This window comes from Octopus bimaculoides, chromosome 2 (genome assembly GCF_001194135.2).
Source record: "Octopus bimaculoides isolate UCB-OBI-ISO-001 chromosome 2, ASM119413v2, whole genome shotgun sequence".
Taxonomy (NCBI): domain Eukaryota; kingdom Metazoa; phylum Mollusca; class Cephalopoda; order Octopoda; family Octopodidae; genus Octopus; species Octopus bimaculoides.
In genome coordinates, this window is record NC_068982.1 from 80,279,809 (window position 1) to 80,282,089 (window position 2,281).

General features: G+C 39.2%; 1 protein-coding gene across 1 annotated transcript; it reads right to left on the reverse strand.

The window, feature by feature from the left end:
• Positions 1-1,422: 1,422 nt before the first annotated feature.
• LOC106872446 (uncharacterized) lies at positions 1,423-1,782 on the reverse strand. The gene has a single exon (XM_014919449.1). It carries the CDS (start codon positions 1,780-1,782, stop codon positions 1,423-1,425), a length of 360 nt encoding a protein of 119 aa, XP_014774935.1.
• Positions 1,783-2,281: the final 499 nt, after the last annotated feature.

Here is a 2,281-nt window from a genome sequence, read left to right on the forward strand (position 1 = left end):
AGCATGGCCGCAGTCAAATAACTGAAGCAAGTAAAAGAATAAAAGAACATATATATATATATATATATATATATACTTAGTTTCAGGCCATACTGAAGGACTGCGGCTATACTGGGGCACCACCGTTTACTTTGCGGTACTTGCACTAAACCTCCTCCGATATGTAACATTCAGTGGATGAGGGAGTTTGACGCTGCTGCCCTCGTCTCTGTTTCTTGCTTTGAGCTAGGTTCATCTGGAACTCTTGACAGAAAGAGATCTAATTTTGTTTTGAAAAAGCCTACATTTACGCTATGCAGGTCTCTCAGGCTTTGTGGGAGGATATTGAAGGGCCCTTGAAGCCCAAGCTGCTGGCTTTGGGCCCTTGAAACTGAAACTTTTGCAGTATCTGGTCCTGTATCGTGATGGTAATGTTGGGATTTTTGGTACTATGCATTGATATCTGTCCTGGTGTTGTAACGGAAAGATTTTCTATGATTTTCCAGATGTATATCACTGCATATCTTTCCCGCTTGTAGCCTCGATGGATCTCCTCGAGTTCTGTCGTTAATTTTACACTGTTTGGTGACCACAGTTGGGAGTAGTAATCCAGACAGCTGAAAACGAAAGTCCTTCAGGGGACCATCATGCCTTCCTTTTCTCTAGTTTTGAAAGTTAGAAGGGTCCATCCGGCCAAGCGTCTGCATTTTATTGCCAACCTGGTAATGTACACATGGAAAGATGCATCATTACTCTTGTCGATGCACAAGTCAGGCACTGATTTTGATTCAGGGATTGCAATCCCTCCTGTGCCAGTGTATCCTATCTGCTTTTCATTGAGCTTTCTGTGTTGACAGCACAAGGCTTGCAATTTTCCAACATTAAACTGCATGCTATTTTACTCAGCCCACCTGTATATTGCATTCAACTCACATTGTAGATGCACAACGTTTCCAGGGTTCTGTATCGTCTGAGAGACTTGTATCATCTGCATAGCTAGCAAAGATGGCTACTTGAGTAGCTGACGGCATGTCAGAGAGGGCCACCATGAATAGCAGCCACCCCAGGACAGTGCCCTGTAGAACAATACTCATTATTTGTGCCTCGGAGGTGGCCCTGTTGACTACCACAACCTGACTTCTATCTTTTAGAGTCATGTAGTCATTCTCCAAGTTTTCCAACTATGCCAAGATTACGCAGCTTGTGACAAATCATACCATGGTCGACTTTATCAAAAGCTTTTGCAAAGACGAGGTATATCACGCCCACATTTGAGCTTTTGAGCAGCTACTTTAGCACCCGGTCGCAATGCTGCAATGTCATAATGTCTTTTGGGTGTCAGTCAGCAAGTCATTCTCTTCAAGGAATGTAATTAGTTTCCTTATGACTAATCGTTCCATGACTTTGCTGATGTGTGAAGTCAGAGAGATAAGACTATAGTTTTTAGCATCTACTTTCTCCTTTATGGATAGGGCATATTATTCCCTCCATTAGTTTGACCGGGAGTTTACCATTTGCGAGGAAGCTCTGTAAAAGTAGCTGCAATGGTTTTGCAAGGACCCGTTTACATGACTTGAGAAGGATTGCTGGGAATCTATCAGGGCCGGCAGCTGCGTTTGCATCTACATCATCTATTGCCAGTATTACATCCTCTTCTTCAATGTTGGTGTATTCAATTGTGACTGCTTTCCGTTCAGCTTTTATAGTGATAAATAATTCTACAGGTCTGCTAACTTGCATGTGCCGTAGGGGTGGGGTAAAGACACTTATGAATTGTTCATTCAATGATTCACTTATCCTCATTGGGTTTCCTCAATGAGGATAAGTATATGTATATGTATGTGTGTACGTGTACATATATATATATATATATATATATATATATATATATATATATATATATATATATATATATACTCGCACATACACTTTTTGTACTGTCGATATGATTTTACAATTAGCGATCTATTCATATATTAAAGACGTCTCGCTTTTTTAACAGCTTCTGACCAACAAATCTTGCATCGTTATCTAATAGTATTAAGTTGTGATTGCGAATTATTTTACTCATATATTGTCACGCTGCTTCCCAATTTCAATATTCTGAATAATCGGCAACGTGAAACTCCAAACTACAAATTCTTGAAGTTACTCACATATATTGCATGCATATATATACATACATACGTACATATATACACATATGCATACATACATACATACACATATATATGTATATATATATATATATATATATATATGTGTGTGTGTGTGTGTATCTCTCTCTCTCTGTATATATATA

Bases quoted from the DNA above. Each gene is read 5' to 3' on its own strand.
- LOC106872446 (XM_014919449.1), bottom strand. From the start codon at position 1,782: ATGAGGATAAGTGAATCATTGAATGAACAATTCATAAGTGTCTTTACC.